The sequence below is a fragment of the Manis pentadactyla genome, chromosome 17 (genome assembly GCF_030020395.1).
Source record: "Manis pentadactyla isolate mManPen7 chromosome 17, mManPen7.hap1, whole genome shotgun sequence".
Classification (NCBI taxonomy): domain Eukaryota; kingdom Metazoa; phylum Chordata; class Mammalia; order Pholidota; family Manidae; genus Manis; species Manis pentadactyla.
Window position 1 is genome coordinate 7,231,320 of NC_080035.1, and position 18,907 is coordinate 7,250,226.

The 18,907-nt window shown below is 39.5% G+C and overlaps 1 protein-coding gene across 2 annotated transcripts in view; it reads right to left on the minus strand.

Annotated features, from left to right (window-relative positions):
* Nucleotides 1-18,907, minus strand: part of FNDC3A (fibronectin type III domain containing 3A) — a 193,955-nt gene that overhangs the window by 149,514 nt on the left and 25,534 nt on the right. For both annotated transcript variants that reach the window (XM_036904142.2, XM_036904152.2), the window contains exon 2: nucleotides 5,567-5,704. In XM_036904142.2, the coding sequence (XP_036760037.2) occupies nucleotides 5,567-5,665 (99 nt within the window). In that variant the 5' untranslated portion in view covers nucleotides 5,666-5,704. The remainder of the gene's footprint in view (nucleotides 1-5,566; nucleotides 5,705-18,907) is intronic.

Consider the following 18,907-nt stretch of genomic DNA (forward strand, 5'->3'; position numbering starts at 1 on the left):
TGACTTTAGACTATTCATTTGGGATTGTTCTTCCTTGTCAAATAGGCCTGGATTGCTATATTCTTCCCTCTTAGAACTGCCTTCACTGCGTCCCACAGAAATTGTAGCTCTGTGCTGTTGTTGTCATTCATCTTCATATACTGTGTGATTTGTTTTAATTTGGTCATTGATCCATTGGTTATTTAGGAGCATGTTGTTAAGTCTCCATGTGTTTGTGAGCCTTTTCGTTTTCTTTGTACAATTTATTTCGGGTTTTATACCTTTGTGATCTGAGTGTTTGGGTGGTACAATTTCAATCTTTTTGAATTTACTGAGGTTTTCTTTGTGGCCTAATATGTGGTCTATTCTGGAAAATCTTCCATGTGCACTTGAGAAGAATGCGTATCCTGTTCCTTTTGGGTGTAGAGTTCTATAGATGTCTGTTAGGTCTATCTGTTGTAGTGTGTTCTTCAATGCCTATGTGTCCTTACTTATTTTCTGTCTGGTGGATCTGTCCTTTGGAGTTAGTGGTGCGTTGACGTCTCCAGAAATGAATGCACTGCATTCTATTTCCTCCTTTAATTCTGTTAGTATTTGTTTCACATGTCAGTGCTTCTGTGTTGGGTGCATAGATATTTTTTATGATTAAATCCTCTTGATGTACTGCCCCCGTTATCATTATGTAATGACCTTCTTTATCTTGTTACTTTCTTTGTTTTGAAGTCTATTTTGTCTGATACAAGTACTGAAATACCTGCTTTTTTCTCCCTATTACTTGCATGAAATACCTTTTCCCATCCCTTCACTTTTAGTCTGTGCATGTTTTTGGGTTTGAGGTGAGTCTCTTGTAAGCAGCATATAGATGGGTCTTACTTTTTCATCCATTCTTTTACTCTGTCTTTTGATTGGTGCCTTCAGTCCATTTACATTTAGGGTGATTATCAATTGATATGTACTTATTGCCATTGCAGGCTTTGGATTTGTGGTTACCAAAGGTTCAAGGGTAGCTTCTTTATTATCTAACCATCTAACAACTCTCTTATTAAGCTATTATAAACACAGTCTGATGATTCTTTATTTCTCTCCTTTCTGGTTCTTCCTCCTCCATTATTTATATGTTAGGTGTTTTATTCTGTACTCTTCTGAGTTTCCTTTGACTGCTTTTGTGGATAGTCAATTTTTATATTTTGCCCTTAGTATTTGGTTGGTCTGCTTTCTTTGGTGTGATTTTATTTTCTCTGGTGACATCTATTTAGCCTTAGGAGTGGTTCCATCTAGAGCAGTCCCTTTAAAATACCCCTTAGATGTGGTTTATGGGAGGCATATTCCTTCAACTTTTGCTTGTCTGGAAATTGTCTAATCCCTCCTTCAAATTTAAATGATAATCATGCTGCATATAGTATTCTTGGTTCAAGGCCCTTCTGTTTCATTGCATTAAATATGTCATCCCATTGTCTTCTGGCCTATAAGGTTTCTGCTGAGAAGTCTGATGATAGCCTGATGGGTTTTCCTTTGTAGGTGATCTTTTTACTCTCTCTCACTGCCTTTAATACCCTGTCCTTGTCTTTGATCTTTGCCACTTTAATTATCATATGTCTTGGTGTTGTCCTCCTTGGGTCCCTTGTGTTGAGATCTGTGCGGTTCCATGGTCTGGGAGACTATTTCCTTCCCCACCTTTGGGAAGTTTTCAGCAATTATTTCTTCAAAGACACTTTCTAAACCTTTTCCTCTCTCTTCTTCTACTGGTCCCCCTATAATGCGAATTTTGTTCCATTTGGATTGGTCACACAATTCTCTTAATATTCTTTCATTCCCAGAGATCCTTTTATCTCTCTGTGCCTCAGCTTCTCTGTATTCCTGTTCTCTGATTTCTATTCCATTAATAGTCTCTTCCACCTCATCCAGTCTGCTCTTAAGACCTTCTATCAATTGCTTCATTTCTGTTATCTCCCTCCAGAATTCATCCCTTAGCTCTTGCATATTTCTCTGCAGGTCCATCAGCATGGTTATGGCTTTTATTTTGAATTCTTTTTCAGGAAGTTTGGTTATATCTATCTCACCAGGCCCTGTGGGGCTGTCTGAGTGATTTTTGACTGGACCAGATTCTTCTGCCTTTTCATGGCAATAGAAGTGGTCACAGGCACGTGGCGCTTGTGTCAGCTGGGAGAACAAAGTCCTTTCTTTCTTGTTGGTCACCTTGCCCTCCTCCGCTGCCTGTGCCGTCTACCTGTACACCAAGAGCAGTCTCTGGGATAATCTCCTAAACTGCTGTCACTGGGGAGGCCCTCAGGATAAATTAGAGCACTGTGGCCCGTCGCAACTGCGTCAGGTGTGTTTTCCTGTGAGAACGGCTCCCCTTTGTGCCTTATGGACCTTACTCCAGCCTCCACTGTCTGTGCTGGTTACCTGCACACCAGGAGGCAGTCCCTGGGATAATCTCCTCAGCTGCCATGGGCGTGGTGGCCCTTGGGCTAGCCTAGAGAACTGCGGGGGATTGCAGCCACACTGGGTGTTTTCCTGCGAGAACGGCTCCCCTCTGTGTCTTCCAGACCTTGCTCTGGCTTCCACTGCCTGTTCCTGTTACCTGGACACCAGGAGGCAGTCTGTGGGATAATCTCCTGAGCTCCTGTGGGCCAGGGGGCCCTTGGGCTAGCCTAGAGCACTGCAGGGGATCGCAGCCACGCCAGGTGTGTTCTTCTGCGAGAGCTGTGCCCATTCATGCCTTTCTGACCTTGCTCCAGCTTCCGCTGCCTGTTCCAGTTACCCGCATATCGGTAGTAGACTGTGGGATAATCTTCTGAGCTGCTGTGGGTGAGGCAGCCCTCGGGATTTCCTGGTGCACTGTTGGGGGTGGCAGACACACCGGGTGTGTTCTGCAGGAACGGCACGCCCCCTTCATGCCTTTTGGACCTTGCTCTGACGTCCTCTGTCTGTCCCAGTTAGCTGCGAGCTGGGAGAAGACTGTGTGGTTGCTGTGGATGGGGCTGTTCTCCAGCTGCTCTGCAGCTGTGGTGGGTCAGCCAGTTTCCTTGAAGCACCAGCCAGGTTTCCTTATCACCGTGAGGGGCTTTGGGGCTGCTTTACCCCCCAGGAGGTTAGGGGGCCTGAAGTTCCTCAAGATTCCCAGCCTGATGGGATGAGTGTGCTGGGACAATTTTGTTTTGCTTAAAGAGCCCTTGTCCCTTTAAGACTTTTAAAAAGCATCTGCTTTTCTTTTGTCCCAGGGCAGTCTACATCTCGGATTTTACTTTTCCGTTTCTCTAATATCTGGTACACACTGCAATGTGTGTCTGTGCTCCCAGTGTAGATTACTAGGGCTGGTTATTTAGTAGTCCTGTGCTTCCACTCCCTCCCCACTCTGATTCTTTTCCTCCCGCTTGTGAGCTGGGGTGGGGGGAGTGCTCAGGTCCTGCCAGGTCGCAGCTTTGTATCTTACCCTTTTTGTGAGATGCTGAGTTCTTGCAGATGTAGATGTAGCCTGGCTGTTGTACTGTATCTTCTGGTCTCTCTTTTAGGAACAGTTGTACTTGTTGTATTTTTAAAAACATATAGGGTTTTGGGAGGAGATTTCTGCCGCCCTACTCATGCCACCATCTTGAGGCTCCCTATCCTTTAGTTTTTTGATCCAGTGCTTCCTATAGATATCTCAGTTGATTTAAATCCTGACTGGCATATCTACAGTTTCTTCAGTCTTTTAAACATCTATTAAGTGCTTCAATTCAAATTCAGCAAGCATTTATGAGCTCCTTCATGCTCATTTCTCTCGCAGCTACAGCTACTCTAAGAAGCTATCATTACCTCCATTTTATAGAGAAGCAATCATACTCAGAGAAGTTAAGTAACTTGTTTTAGGTCACTCAAATCAAATCCAAATCTATCTCAACCAAGTCCCAGGCTCTTTTCACTCATCTTTATCTTCTCCCTATTAAACTAAAAGGAATTCCACTAGTTAGGATTTAAGGCTTTATACTACTTCCCTGAAACCTGTTTTTCAAAACCTACCTAAAAACCTGTCCCCTAGACCAAATCACCCCACCTGATCCTTCAACTCTTGCTCTAGTAGGTTCTCCTACTCTTAGCTCCTTTCTTTATATCCATCTACATCACTACTGCTACAGGCCAGCCATGGTGCCCTCAAGTTTCAAGAAAAATTCTGCCACAAGAATCTTCTTTTGCGGGAAAGAAAAGAAGTAGTCTTGAGAGGGCACTGTGGTCTTGTTTCAGCCTACTGTCTTTCCCTTAACAGACTATATACTATAGCAACTACATCAATGTACTCTAACTGCTTAGTAGATTCTTTTATGCTTTAGACTATATATAAACAGCTTGGAGCTAGTGACTGGTCTGAGGTCTGTGAACACTGAAGACACTCCTAGAGCCCCAAAATAAATGGATATCTGCCACATCCATTATTTTCGCAGGGGGAAAAAAATCTCAACAGACTTAAATTTGACCATAAAAAAGCAAGTTAATGAAGTGAAGTTGCTGTTGAAAGCTATCTGAGCACATGTGAAAAATTAAAATCTGTATACACTTTTCATGTCATTTATACAAACTGGAAAAGTTCAGAACCCAAGTCAATTGCTATTTTTAATAGCAAAGATAACAGAGTAGTCCCTTATCTTGTAAGTAAATATTAATTACCTACTATAGAAATTAAGTTTATAAATTAACAAAATATGGCTCTTTCTTTCTTAGTTTCCCAAAGAGGCAGTATAAGTAACGGTTAGAAGCCAAAGTTCTGTGTGATCTTGAGCCTTTCTGAAAACTTACTGTTTTATCTACAAAAAAAGGACAGATGCACCCACTTTACTGGATTGTTGAAAGAGTTGAAGTTCTTACCGCAATGCTTTTTACAAAGTGAGCACTAAAAATGTTTCTTCTTCCTCTCATTATTATTTACTATGTCCTTAGTCTTTGTTTCCTCACCTACACTAAAATCCCTGCCATATAGGGTAGTTGTGGTAATTAAGCATACTGGTTGGCACATTAATAGGTAATTATGAAAGCCCATCATTCCCATCCCATTACAATTACTAGGAGATAAGGAAATCAATGAAACTATAGAATTATTATTTATAAAGCCTTGGCATACCAGCTGTTCAGGAATCGTGTATTTGCTTTTGGGAGGGGGTAGTCTGGTGAGGAGAAGAGCATTAGGAAGATAAAGTTTTATGATTCTATAATGTAGTAGTAGTCATGTAATCATATAATTAAGTCATGACTTCATAATGAACACAGTAATGATTTATAATAATCATTAAGGAACAAGGTTAAATTTAGTTAAAATTAACTATCAGGAACTAGTTCATTATTTGTTTAAACTAAAACAATAACTTTAGTGGCAACTAAATATATAAACAAGAAATTTAGACGTTAATTTAGTGAGGTACTTTAGAAACAACTTTGAAAAAGAGTCTCATTACTTCATCATTTTATGAAACCAAAACATCTTGAACTGGAGTTTAAACCATAAATTAACAGGAACCCACTTTTGTGAAGTTTCATTTTGCTGTAAATTTTTCATTCTTCTGAAAGAAATACATGTGTACTAGACTTAAGGTTATAAACATTTCAGTTTCCTTACCTGTTGGGTTCCATCCGCACTTACAATAGGGGCAGACAGAAGAGAAATATCACTACTTAAAATCGGAGTTGTATCCAGTAGTGGTGGATGTTCTGCCATTATCAATAAGACATTAATATACCGGATAACCCTCCAACTCTGAAAGACAAAAATATATAGCTATTTGTGTACATCCTTAAAAATATATTAAAAAATAATAAATTCAAGATTTTTCTCACTCTTTAGCTGAAGAGATGTAATTGTTAAAGGAAATTTTACAATAAGCTGCTGACTTTTTTCTGTAAGCAGATCATTTAAGGAAATGTATTCTTACAAGTTAACCAACCATTTGTCAATGTAGACAGTAAACTAAGACATATTAGTCAATATACCAATAGCTTGTATTTAAATTCCATACCTACCTCTCTATCCCTTCCATCTCTATACAACATTTATTCAATTTAACCACCACTACTCAACACTGGGATAGGCACTAAAATGAAATGACTGAGGCAACTCTACCACTGATTTTTTTCTATGAGCAGAGAAGGTGTTTATAAAGATCCAGTCAATCCTCTCCCATATAAACCTATCAGTCCCTAGGAACTACCACAAGAATTATGATTTTTCATTGATTTCTCAGAGCAAAAGAGTAGAAAATTTTGCTCAGGATTAAAATAAGAACCTTCATGTTTTAAATACTAAGCTGTGACATTAGTCTTCTATCATTCTGGTTTTACTATTCTTTTCTAAATAACACCTACTTTATAATAAACCAAATAATTTCACAGATAAAACCATTTACATTTAGAAATCATTTACTGTAGACACAGTATCACTTATACAAAAAAGACTTCACGTAAGCAGTATTAGCCCACCATAAACAATGTCAGCAAATTACATGTCAGCAAATTACAACTTAAGATGAACACAATTGAGCTCAATCATATTTTATCATAATGAACATGCTTGGATGCTTGCAGCATTTCTACAATTCAGTAATGTCAACATGTTTAACTTTTATAAGACAGTAAATTCATGTTACTCATTTTAAAAGCTTGAATCCTGCAGCTTTCATATAATTTAACCTAAAAACAACTTTCTATTTAGATATATAAAAACTGCTCTTAAATTAAAAAAATATATTCAATACAGGCACCTACTTCAATATTTTATACTTAAGACCATGGCATAGAACATTTTATATTATTCAACTATATTATGAAATACACACCATTTAAACGTAACATTTAATATATATTAACAGATGTGACATAATATAACGTTCGCATATGTGTGTGTGTGTGTGTATGTGTATAAAATGGCAAATCTAACTTCTGGCTTAATCTGTGCTGGTATATTTCTTAAAATCCAGCAAAAGCAGTGAGTACTTTAAATGATGTCAAATAATTCCACTCTGTGGAATATATATGAAGAATTACAAGATTGGAAAGCATCAATGTACGATTTTCCCTCTTGGGTCATATAATTTAGTTTAAGAAGAAACATTCAGGGAAGCTAACTCATTATTGTCCAGAAAAAGCTTATAAGTAGTTCATGTTTAAAAATTAGGTAAGTTAAAAAAATAACAACCAGTGAGTCATTTTATTTGTCATTGTATTCTATTTGTATCATTTTAAATGTTTAGATAAAATTGCAAACCACAATTACTTACATTTATGAAAGTAATGCTTTAGATATAACCATAGTTTGGTTTTAAGAGGTGGACTAGAATCTTTACAAACAAAATTACAAATTCCTTCTGGACTTGCAGTTAATTTCAAGAACAATGCTTTGAGAAACTGGATATGAAGTTTCATGCTGTGTTTTAGTGTTACCTCTAATTTTGTTGACAAAATCTAACACCCTTTGATGATAAAAAGGGTGGAATAGAAACAAACTAGGAACAGAAGGAAGCTACCTCAATATAACAAAGGACACATATGAAAAGCTGACAGCTGACATAATACTCTCAGTGGTGAAAGACTAACAGCTTTTCCTCTAAGATTGGGAACAAGGAAAGGATGCCAATGCTCATCACATCTATTCATAATACTGGATATAGTATTGGAAATACAACGCAGAGCAATTAGACATGAAAAGAAAAGGCATCCAAATTGGAATGAAATAAGTAAAAGTAACTCTGCTCACAGGTGATAAAATCTTTTTTTTTGGTAGCATTAATATAAAATCACATGAGCCAACATTGTGGTTACTATATTCCCCCCATTATCAAGTCCCCACCACATGCCTCATTACAGTCACTGCCCATCAGCATAGTAAGATGCCATAGAGTCATTACTTGTCTTCTCTGTGCTATACTGTCTTCACCATGCCGCCCCCTATGTTATGTGTGCTAATCGTATTGCCCCTTATTCCCCTTCTCCCTCCCTTCCTACCCACCCTCCCCAGTCGCTGTCTCTTGGGAAACTGTTAGTCTATTCTTGGGTTCTGTGAGTCTGCTTTTTTTTATTAAGATATTATTGATATACACTCTTATGAAGGTTACACATGAAAAAACAATGTGGTTACTACATTTACCCATATTATCAAGTCCCCACCCATACCCCATTGAAGTCACTGTCCATCAGTGCAGTAAGATGCCATAGATTCATTATTTGCCTTCTCTGTGTTACACTGTTTTCCTGGTGACCCCTCACACAAGGTGTACTAAACATAATACCCCTCAATCCCCATGTCCCTCCATCCCTACCCACCCTACCACAACCCTCCCCTTTGGTAACCGCTAGTCCCTTCCGGGAGTCTGTTGAGTCTGCTGCTGTTTTGTTCCTTCAGTTTTGCTCCGTTGTTATACTCCACAAATGAGGGAAATCATTTGGGACTTGCCTTTCTCCACTTGCCTTATCTCACTGAGCATAATATCCTACAGTTCCAACCATGTTGTTGCAAATGGCAGGATTTGTTTCTTTCCTATGGCTGAATAGTATTTCATTGTGCATATGTATCACTTCTTCTTTATTCATTCATCTACTCGATGGACACTTAGGTTGCTTTCATATCTTGACTATTGTAAAGAGTGCTGTGACAAACACAGGAGTGCATATGTCTTTTTAAATTTGAGAACTTGTATCCTTTGGGTAAATTCCAAGGAGTGGGATTCCTGGATGAAATGGTATTTCTGTTTTTAGTTTTTTGAGGAACCTCCATACTGCTTTCCGCAATGGTTGAACTAGCTTACATTCCCACCAGCAGTGTAGGAGGGTTCCCCTTTATCCACATCCTTGCCAGCACTTGCTGTTCTTAGTCTTTCGCGTGCTGGCCAGGCCATCCTTACTGGTGTCAGCTGATATCTCATTGTGGTTTTATTTGCATTTCCCTGATGATTAGTAATATGGAACATCTTTTCACGTGTCCATTGGCCATCTGAATTTCTTCTTTAGAGAACTGTCTCTTTATATCCTTCGCCCATTTTTTAATTGGGTTATTTGCTTTTTGGGTGTTGAGGCATGTGAGTTTTTTATATACGTTTGGATGTTAACCCCGTGTCGAATATGTCATTTACAGATATATTCTCCGATACTGTAGGATGACTTTTTATTCTGTTGGTGATGTCCTTTGCTGTAAAGAAGCTTTTGAGTTTGAGGTACTCCCCCATGTGTTCATTTTTGCTTGTTACCCTTGCTCGAGGAGATGCGTTCAGGAAGAAGTTGCTCAGGTTGATATTCAGCAGATTTTTGCCTATGTTATTTTTCTAAGAGTTTTATGGTTTCACGAATTACATTCAGGTCTTTGATCCATTTTGAGTTCACCTTTGTATATGGGGTTAAACAATAATCCAGTTTCATTCTCCTGCACGTAGCTGTCCAGTTTTGCAAACACCAGTTGTTGAAGAGGCTCTCATTTCCCCATTGTATGTCCATGGCTCTTTCATCATATATTAATTGACCATATATGGTTGGATTTATATCTGGGTTCTCTAGTCTGTTCCATTGGTCTGTGGGTCTGTTCTTGTGCCAGTACCAAATTGTCTTGATTACTGTGGCTTTGTAGTAGAGATTCAAGTTGGGGAGCGAAATCCCTCCAGCATTATTCTTCCTTTCAGGGTTGCTTTGGCTATTTGGGGTCTTTTGTGGTTCCATATGAATTTTGGAATGATTTGCTCTAGTTCATTGAAGAATGCTGCTGGTATTTTGATAGGAATTGCAGTGAATCTGTAGACTGCTTTAGGCAGGATGACCATTTAGACAATATTAATTCTTATCCATGAGCATGGGAAGTGTTTCCATTATTGATATCTTCTTTAATTTCTCTCATCAGTGTCTTGTAGTTTTCAGGGTATGGGTCTTTTACCTTGTTGGTTAGGTGTATTCATAGGTATGTTATTCTTTTTGATGCAATTGTGAATGGAATTGTTTTCCTGATTTCTCTTTCTGCTAGTTCATCGTTACTATATAGGAATGCAACAGATTTGTGTATTAATTTTGTATCCTGCAACTTTGCTGAATTCAGATATTAGTTCTGGTAGTTTTGGAGTGGATCTTTTAGGGTTTTTTATGTACAGTATCATGTCATCTGCAAACAGTGACAGTTTAACTTCTTCCTTACCTATCTGGATAACCTTTATTTCTTTGTCTTGTCTAATTGCTGTGGCAAGGACCTCCAGAACTGTGTTGAATAAAAGTGGGCATCCTTGTATTGCTCATGAGGGATATTGGTCTGTAATTTTCTCTTTTCATCGTGTCTTTGCATGGTTTTGGTTATTAGAGCGATGCCGGCCTCACAGAATGAGTTTGGGAGCAGTCCCTTTTCTTCTACTTTTTGGAAAACTTTAAGGAGGATGGGTATAAGGTCTTCACTGAATGTTTGATAAAACTGAGCAGTGAAGGCATCTGGTCCAGGACTTTTGTTCTTAAGGGAGTTTTTTGATTTGCAAATTAAATTTTGTTGGGTATAACTGGTCTGTTCAAATTTTCTGTTTCTTCCTGGGTCAGCCTTGGAAGGTTGTATTTTTCTAGAAAGTTGTCCATTTCTTCTATGTTGTCCAGTTTGTTAGCATGTAATTTTTCATAATAGTCTCTAATAATGCTTTGTATTTCTGTAGTGTCCATAGTCATTTTTCCTTTCTCATTTCTGATTCTGTATATGTGTGTAGACTCTCATTGACTCTATTGTTTTATTCTTCTCGATTTTATTTATTTCTTCCCTAATCTTTATTATGCCCCTCATTCTACTGGCTTTGGGCCTCATTTGTTCTTCTTTTTCTAGTTTCATTAACTGTGAGTTTAGACTGTTCATATGGGGTTGTTCTTCTTTCCTGAGGTAGGCCTGTATTGCAATATACTTTCCTCTTAGCACAGCCTTCATTGCATCCCACAGATTTTGTGGTGTTAAATTATTGTTGTCATTTATCTCCATATATTGTTTGAATTCTGTTTTTATTTGGTCATTGATCCGCTGATTATTTAAGAGCATGTTGTGAAGCCTCCATGTGTTTGTGGGATTTTAAATTTTCTATGCATAATTTTTTTCCAGTTTCACAACTTTGTCGTCTGAGAACTTGGTACAATTTCAATCTTTTTGAATTTATTGAGGCTCTTTTTGTTACCTAGTATCTGATCTATTCTTGAAAATGTTCCATGTGCATTTGAGAAGAATGTGTATTCTGCTGCTTTTACATGTAGAGTTCTGTGGATGTCTGTTAGGTCCATCTGTTCTAATGTGTTGTTCATTGCCTCTGTGTCCTTACTTATTTTCTGTGTGGTTGATCTGTCCTTTGGAGTGAGTGGAGTGTTGAAGTCTCCTAAAATGAATGCACTGCATTCTATTTCCCCTTTTAATTCTGGTAGTATTTGTTACACATATGTAGGTAGCTTCTGTGTTGGGTGCATAGATATTTATAATGTATATATCTTCGTGTTGGATTGACCCCTTATCATTATGTAATGTCCTTCTTTGTCTCTTGTGACTTTGTTTTGAAATCTATTTTGTCTGATACCAGTACTGCAGCTCCTGCTTTTTTCTCCCTATTAGTTGCATGAAATATCTTTTTCCATCTCTTCAGTTTTGTCTGTGTACTTCTTTGGGTTTAAAGTGAGTCTCTTGTGGGCAGCATATAGACGGATCTTGTTTTTTTATCCATTCAGTGACTCTATGTCTTTTGGTTGGTACATTCAGACCATTTACATTTAGGATGATTATTGATAGGTACGTACTTATTGCTATTGCAGGCTTTAGATTCACAGTTACCAAAGGTTCAAGGTTAACTTCCTTACTATCTAACAGTTTAACTTAACTCACTTAATGTGTTATTACAAACACAATCTAAAGATTCTTTTTTATCTCCTTTTTTTTCCTCCTCCATTCTTTATTGGGTATCATATTCAGTACTTTTTGTCTATCCCTTGATTGACTTTGGGGTTAGTTGATTTAAGTTTGCATTTGCTTAGTAATTTACTGTTCTACTTTCTTTACTGTGGTTTTATTACCTCTGGTGTCAGCTATTAAACCTTAGGAACACTTTCACCTATAGCAGTCCCTCCAAAATACACTGTAGAGATGGTTTGTGGGAGGCAAATTCTCTCGGCTTTTGCTTATCTTGAAATTGTTTAATCCCTGCTTCAAATTTAAATGATAACCTTGCCGGATAAAGTATTCTTGATTTGAGGCCCTTCTGCTTCATGGCATTAAATACATCATGCCACTCCCTTCTGGCCTGTAAGGTTTCTGCTGCGAAGTCTGATGATAGCCTGATGGGTTTTCCTTTGTATGTGATCTTATTTCTCTCTCTGACTGCTTTTAGGAGTCTGTCCTTATCCTTGATCTTTGCCATTTTAATTATTATATGTCTTGGTGTTGTCTTCCTTATATCCCTTGTGTTGGGAGATCTGTGCACCTCCATGGCCTGAGAGACTATCTCCTTCCCCAGACTGGGGAAGTTTTCAGCAATTATGTCCTCAAAGACACTTTCTATATCTTTTTCTCTCTTCTTCTTCTTCTGGTACCCCTATAATGTGAATATTGTTCTGTTTGGTTTGGTCACACAGTTCTCTCAATATTCTTTCGTTCTTAGAGATCCTTTTTTCTCTCTGTGCCTCATCTTCTTTGTATTCCACTTGTCTAATTTCTATTTCATTTACTGTCTCCTCCATCGTATCTAATATGCTTTTAAAAAATTCCATTGTATGTTTCATTTTTGATACTGTGTTCCTTAATGACTGGATCTCTGACCGGAATTTATTCCTTAGTTCTTGAATATTTTTCTGTACTTCCATGAGCATGTTAATGATTTTTATTTTCAAACTTCTTTCAGGAAGGTTCAAAAGGTTGCTTTCATTTGTATCTTTCTCTGGTGTATTCATAACTTTGCTTTGAATCAGGTTCCTCTGATGTTTCATAATTTGTCTGTGGTGCCTCTAGTGATCAGAAGCTCTATTCTCTGGAGCTGCTCAGCCCTTGGAGCAATGTTGAGGGTTGCAGGGGAGTGGTGCTGGTGCTTGTGGGGAGGAAAGAGCTGTTTACTGCTTCCTGGCTGTTATGCCTGTCTCCAGTGCCAGAAGCAGTAGGCTGAACACACAGGTTAAGCCTCTGTGTTTTGTGTTTGTAGCTTCTATAGATGCAGCTTCCCTCTGGCTGGCCTAACGCCAGGGGAGGGTTTGCCAGTTTGTGAGCCAGGTGGGGCTTGCCGGGAGGAAGGCTCAATAGTATGCGTATCATGGAGGGGAGCCTTGGAGCTTCAGAGCCAGCCTGGGGGCTGGAACACCTGAAGATTGAGAAAGTTCCCTACCTGCTGGGCAGAGTGTACCCGGACAATTTTGTCTACCTGTCCTTTCTCCTGAACAGTAAGCTCTGTGCAATCCCTGCCCCTTTTGCAGCCCTCTCACTGTTAGGAAGTCTCTCAGACTGCCTGCATTTCTTTTGTCCCAGAGCAGCCAGTTATGGATCCCTGTTTTCCACAGGCAGCTGGAATCTCCGTCTCTCCAGGTATTATGCCTGTCTTAGCTTTCCAACACCCCTGATCATGAGATCACTATGAAATGAGGGTCTCTGCTCTCAGAGCAGATCCCCAGAGCTGGTGTTCAGTGGTCCCAGTCCTCCACTCCCTCCCCAGTCTGTTTCTCTTCCTCCTGTCAGTGAGCTGGCATAGGGGAAGGGCTTGGGTCCCACCGAGCCATGGCTTTGTTACCTTACCCTCTCCCGTGAGGTTTATTCTTTTCTCCAGTGATATGCAGTCTGGTGCAGCCCTCTTTCCTGTTGCTCTTTCAGGATTAGTTGTATTAATTATATTTTCGTAGTATATGCAATTTTAGGAGGAAGCTTCTGTTTCACCTCTCATGCTGCCATCTTTAATCCTGTCTGCTGCCATTGTGTTCCTTCAGTTTTTGCTCTGTTCTTATACTCCACAGTTGAGTGAAATAATTTGGAACTTGTCTTTCTCCACCTGGCTTATCTCACTGAAAATAATACCGTCTAGCGCCACCCATGTCATTCGTTACAAACTGTAGGATTTGTTTTCTTCTTATGGCTGAATAATATTCCATTGTGTATATGTACCACATCTTCTTTATCTATTCATCTACTGATGGACACTTAGGTTGCTTCCATTTCTTGGCTATTGTAAATAGTGCTGCGATAAACATAGGGTGCATATGTCTTTTTGAAACTGGGATCCTACATTCTTAGGGTAAATTCCTAGGAGTGGAATTCCTGGGTCAAATGGTATTTCTATTTTTAGTTTTTTGAGGAACCTCCATACTGTTTTCACAATGGTTGAACTAGTTTACCTTCCCACTAGCAGTGTAGGAGTGTTCCCCTTTCTCCACGTCCTTGCCAGCATTTGTTGTTCCTAGTCTCTTCTATGTTGGCCATCCTAACTGTTGTGAGATGATATCTCATTGTGGTTTTAATTTGCATTTCCCTGATAATTAGCAATGTGGAGCATCTTCTCATGTGCCTGTTGGCCATCTGAATTTCTTATTTGGAGAAGTGCCTGTTCATATTCTCTGCCCATTTATTAATAAGTTTGCTTTTAGGGTGTTGAGGTGTGTGAGTTCTTTATATATTTTGGATATTAACCCCTTGTTGGATATGTCATTTACAAATATATTCTCCCACACTGTAGGATGCCTTTTTGTTGTGCTGATGGTGTCCTTTGCTGTACAGAAGCTTTTTAGCATGATGTAGTCCCATTTGTTCATTTTTTATTTTGTTTCCCTTGCCTGAGGAGGTGCATTCAGGAAAAAGTTGCTCATGTTTATATTCAAGAGATTTTTGTCTAAGAGTTTTATGGTTTCATGACTTACATTCAAGTCTTTGATCCATCTTGAGTTTACTTTTGTGTATGGAGTTAGAGAATAATCCAGTTTCATTCTCTTGTACGTAGCTGTCCATTTTTGCCAACACGAGTTGTCATTTCCCCATTGTATATCCATGGCTCCTTTATCATATATTAATTGACCACTGGTGATATAATCTTATAGGTAGAATACCCTAAAGATTCCATTAAAAATCTGTTAGAACTAATAAGTTCACTAAAATGTAAAATAGAAAATCAACACACAAAAATCAGTTGCATTTCTATACACTAACAATAAATAATTTGAAAAGGAAATTAAGACAACCACTCCATTTACAGTAGCATCAAAAAGAATAAAACAGTTTAGGAATATATCTACCCAAGAGGTAGATTTGTATACTAAAAACTGAAAGAAATTAACACCACACACAAATAAATGGAAAGACTTCCCATGTTCACAGACCGGAAGACAATATTGTTAAAATGCCCACATTACTCAAAGCAATCAAGAGATTCAATACAATCCCTATTAAAATCTCAATGGCATTTTTTGCAGAAATACAGAAATTCATTCTAAAATTCATTTGGATTCTCAAGGGACCCCAAATAGTCAAAACAATTTTGAAAAAAGAACAAGTTTGTAAGACTCAAACTTTCTGATTTCAAAACATATTACATAGAGTAATAAAAACAATGTGGTAGTGGCATAAAGACAAATACACCAATGTATGTTTTCTATTACAGAAATAAACTTTCATATATACGGTCAACTGATGTTGGACAAGGTCTAAGACCATTCAATGGGGGGAAAAAGAGTCTTATCCATTGATAGGTATGTGCAAACGGTGATAGGAAAAATCCATATCCACATGAAAAAGAATGAAGCTGGACCCTTATCACATGCAAGATACAAAAATTAACTCAAAGTGGATGAAAGACCTCATTTGTAAAACCCAAAACTATTAAACTCCAAGAAGAAAACAGAGGAAAAGCTTTATGATATTGATCTTCTTGGAAATCATTTCTTAGATATGACACCAAAAGGAAAGGCCATGATAGCAAAAATAGACAAATGGGACTACATCAAATTTGAAAACTTTTGTGCATCAGAAGACTCATTCAACAGAGTGAAGAGCAGCTGATGGAATGGGAGAAAATATTTACAAACTTATCTCTGGTTGCTAAAAATTACCCTACCTGGGTGGCTCAAACAACAGATACATATTTCTCAGTTACAGAGCCTGGGAAGTCTAAGATCTGGGTGCCAGAATCATCAGGTTCTTGGTGAGAGCAGTCTTCTTGTCTTGCAAAGGGCTGTCTTCTTGCTATATTCTCACACGGCCAAAACAGAGGGAGCTTTGGTCTTTTTTCTTCTTCTTAAATTGTAAGGGCACTAATTCCAACATGGGGGTTACACCCCCATGACCTCATCTATACCTGATTACCTCCCAAAGGCTCCACCTCTTAATACCATCACTTAGGGGTTAGGGCATAAAATACGAATTTTGGAAGGACACAAACATTCAGTCCATACATTCTGCCCCTGGCTGCCCAAGATTCTCGTCTTTCTGGCATGCAAAATATTTTTTCCCATGGGAACATCCACAAAGCCACAAAAATCTTGACTTATTTCAACACAAAGATTTGGGTATGACTAGAGATACAATTCTTCCTGAAGCAAAATTCCTCTCCACTGTGAACCTATGAAACCAGATAAGGTATATATGCTTCTACAACACAATGGTAGCACAGGCATAGGATAAATTCTCATTTCAAAAGGAATAAATCAGAAGGAAGAAAAAGATGGTAGACCCCAAACAAGTCCAAAACCTAGCAAGACAAGTACCATTAGATCTTAAGACTCAAGAATACTCTCTGGCTCTATCCTTTCCCCTTTGTACCCAATGGCACCACCTTCATCAAACACATCCCTTCCCCTTGGTGGAGCCCTGCCTATGTGGCTCAGCTGGAAAGATGTCCCACATTTTGAAATCAAGGTAGATATAACCCTGCCTCTTTGGCCTGTGTAGTGTGGTCACAGAAAAGAGAAAGACTCCAAAGGTGACCCCTGTCATCAGAGTCACTACTCCCACTCCTCTATCCATCACCCGGTTCCGAAGCTGCTCCCACATTCTTAGATATTTGGTAAAGGAGCAGCCCACTTAGCAGTAAAAATTACTGTCTCATTGAGCTTGGGCTGTTAGAACAAAATACCGTAGACGAGGTGGCTTAAAAACAGATATTTATTTTTCAGAGTTCTAAGACCAGTGTGCCAGCATGGTCAGGTTCTTGGTGAGGGCCCTCTTCCGGGCCTGCAGATGGCTACCTTCTTGCTGTTATCTTCACAAGGCAAAGAGAGAGAAAGCTCTGGTCTCTTCATCTTCTTAAAGGGAACTTGTCCATATGGGAGCTACACCCTCATTACCTCATCTAAATCTAAGTAACTCCAAAAGGACCCACCTCCCCATATGATCACTTTGGGGTTCAGGGTTTCAACATAGGAACTTTGAGGTGGGGGGCATATTCAGTCCATAACACTACTTAGTATAGATAACAGTACTGTGCTTTATCACTCAGTCACTACTATAATTTTGAATCTGTACTAGTTTCCTTATACAAATATTCTGCCTGTTTTTCTTGACTTACTTCCTCGTCCATATCCATCCATTCTACCTGAATTTGTTCTATTATTAAGGATATTGCTGTTAAAATGACAATCACCTAGACATGGAATCTAAGGTAGCTAGCACATGACATTGAGTTTGGCCAGGGTTTTGAAACTTCGGCTTTTGTTATTTAAGAAGTATTTGGGAAATTACAAAGCAGGATCCTACTGAGATTATAGCCATAGTGTGATTGAGGGGCAGAAAGGAAAAATTGGGTAATTGAAAGAATTAAAAAGTCTTGGGAAAAATACAAAATAATCTAGTATCATGTTTTTATTGTTAAATAAAACCTGTGAAATATTTGCTTTAGGTTTCTGGTAACAAATGATAGGATGCAGAGAGGGGGAGGAAGATGGCAGTGTGAGTAGAGCAGGGGAAATCTCCTCCCAAAACCACATATATCTATGAAAATGTAACAAAGACAACCCTTCCTAGAATAAAGACCAGAGGACACAGGACAATATCCATACCACATCCACACCTGAGAGAACCCAGCGCCTCACGAAGGGGGTAAGATACAAGCCCCGGCCCCGCGGGAGCTGAGCGCCCAACCCCCTAACTCGTGGTGGGAGAAGAGCAGGCACAGCAGGAGGGAGACGGAGCCCAGGACTGCCGAACACGAAGCCCCAGCCATCCGGGCCAGAGTGCAGGGCCCTGGATACTACGAAAACAGGGCAGCAATAACAGTGAGCGGGCAGGCGCCGGAGGACATAAGAAAAGCGAGCTACCAATTTTTTTTTTTTTTGCTGTTTTGTTTTGGCGAGCGCGTTTTGGAACCTTAAAGGGATTGGGACGCCAATACAAGGGAAATAGGGCAGCAAGAACAGTGAGTGGGCACTGGTGGCCTGGCACCGGAGGACACCAGAAAAGTGAGCGACCATTTTTTTTTTTGCTGTTTTGTTTTGGCGAGTGCTTTTTGGAAGTCTTAAAGTGACAGGGACCCCAATACTAGGGAACCAGGACAGCAAGACCGGTGAGCAGATGCCTGAGGCTGGCGCCGGAGAATAAAGAAACTGCAGCGCCACTTTTTTTTTTTTTTTTTTTGTGGTCGTTGTTTTGTTTTGGCGGGTGCTTTTTGGAAGTCTAAAAGGGGCAGGGCAGGACACTTAATCCAGAGGTAGGGAATCCGGGGATCTCTGGGCACCCTAACCCCTGGGCTGCAAGAAGCAGGAAGGCCCCTTATGAAGATAAATAGCCTCCCGGTCGCTCCCCCTCCAACGCGACTCCACCACTTTGGAGCAGGGGCCCGAACCAGGCCACGCCCACAGCAACAGAGGACATAAACTCCATAGCAGCCGGGCAGGAAGCAGAAGCCCTGTCTGCGCACAGCTGCCCAACACAAGCCACTAGAGGTCGCTGTTCTCCCAGGAGAGGAGGGCCACAAACCAACAAGAAGGGAAGTCCTTCCAGCCGTCACTCGTCCCAGTTCTGCAGACTATTCCT